Below are 1,446 nucleotides of genomic sequence, written 5' to 3' on the forward strand. Positions count from 1 at the left end.
TTGTGTGGTTAATAATTGTAGGCTGATCATCCAATTGTCAGAAAGTAAGATAAGCATGTAAGTTTGTGGAGATACCCGTGGTCGAATGCCTATATGTCCTAAGAGTTTGCTGACCACGGCATACAACCATGGCTATCTCCTAAACAGCACTATACGGAAGACATTCTGAGAAATATTTTCTTGTTTCATACTTTTTAGAGCGTGTGTTGCCTTTGCCGGGTTTCATGATAATAAAATATTGACTTATTACCATAAGGGCTACCAACAAAGGGTGGAATGATTGCTCTACATTTTAAAAATACTAAGTTTTTTTCCCTATTCGTCCAATAATACATCTGAAAGATAATAATAGACTACGTAAAGTATGTACTAATTGTAAATGATTAATAATAATTCTGGAGTCTACAATGCATGTCTTACCTGGTGGCATGAACCGAAGACTGCCCATTGGAGGAGCAGCATACGGAATACCAAGAAACATCTCCACAGCTTGCAAATCATAATCTCTGCTAGGTTTCACTATCAACCCTCTTATAGCACCCTGCCTCAAATGATATTCTCTGGTCAATCTCATACCACTGTCATCATTAGAAAATCCATCTTCGTACACTTTCGCTCCTTCGTTGACAACGGGTAGAGAGAAAGAGAGGCAAATACAAATAAACACACGAGTCGCGTGCCGCTCAGAAGCCATTTTGTTGTGATTTGTTCTTATTGCACCGCACACGCTCAAAATAGTTAGCGTTTTATTGTTTGTTTGCTCTTTTATTTTATTGTACGCTGTTTGTGTATGAGTCACTTTGAGATCGTAAGTTTTTTTGTGTAATTTGAATTAAGAAAAGTGCTTTATTATCTCTTTTCTTTGACATTAAAATTTAACTGTACTAAAAAATACACTTCTTAAATAACCATTTCAATATTTACAAAAAACAACACTTTGTTATTCTCCATACATTCACTGTCAGAAAATGAACGTTCACGAAATTTAAATTTCAAACTAACATCAACAAATCACTGGTTATAACTTATAATATCGCGTTATTAATAACCGTTATTAGCGTTGGTTTGGTAACGCCTGCGTCCGCGCCGTGAGTTGCGCACGCGACTGGATCGCTTCCAAACTGTCCCCGCGACTCTATTACAGAAATACAACAGTATGTGAAGCAGAGGGGATAACATTCTGGGATAAATTTCTAAATACTACTAATGCCGGTTTCCTTGCCAAAAAATTTGAAATTTTTAACTTCGGAATTCTCAGGAAGGAAGTTCCATATTTCAAGTTTTTAAGTATTGAAAAGTTTAAAAGAATAATGACATTGACATTGGAAAAAAAAACATGTGCATTAGAGTCGAATATTTTTCTGAAAGTATTTATCATTCAGAGTGACTATACCCAAACTCCCGAGAAATGCATTTTCGGAAGTATGTGACCTAACCTGTATTAGG

At 36.0% G+C, this 1,446-nt stretch overlaps 1 protein-coding gene across 1 annotated transcript in view; it reads right to left on the reverse strand.

The window, feature by feature from the left end:
• Window positions 1-1,103, reverse strand: part of LOC126382175 (uncharacterized) — a 31,333-nt gene extending 30,230 nt beyond the window's left edge. Inside the window, exon 1 of the mRNA XM_050031962.1 lies at window positions 421-1,103. Coding sequence (XP_049887919.1) covers window positions 421-694 — 274 coding nt within the window. The 5' untranslated portion in view covers window positions 695-1,103. The remainder of the gene's footprint in view (window positions 1-420) is intronic.
• Window positions 1,104-1,446: the final 343 nt, after the last annotated feature.

The sequence above is a fragment of the Pectinophora gossypiella genome, chromosome 3, assembly GCF_024362695.1.
Source record: "Pectinophora gossypiella chromosome 3, ilPecGoss1.1, whole genome shotgun sequence".
Lineage (NCBI taxonomy): Eukaryota > Metazoa > Arthropoda > Insecta > Lepidoptera > Gelechiidae > Pectinophora > Pectinophora gossypiella.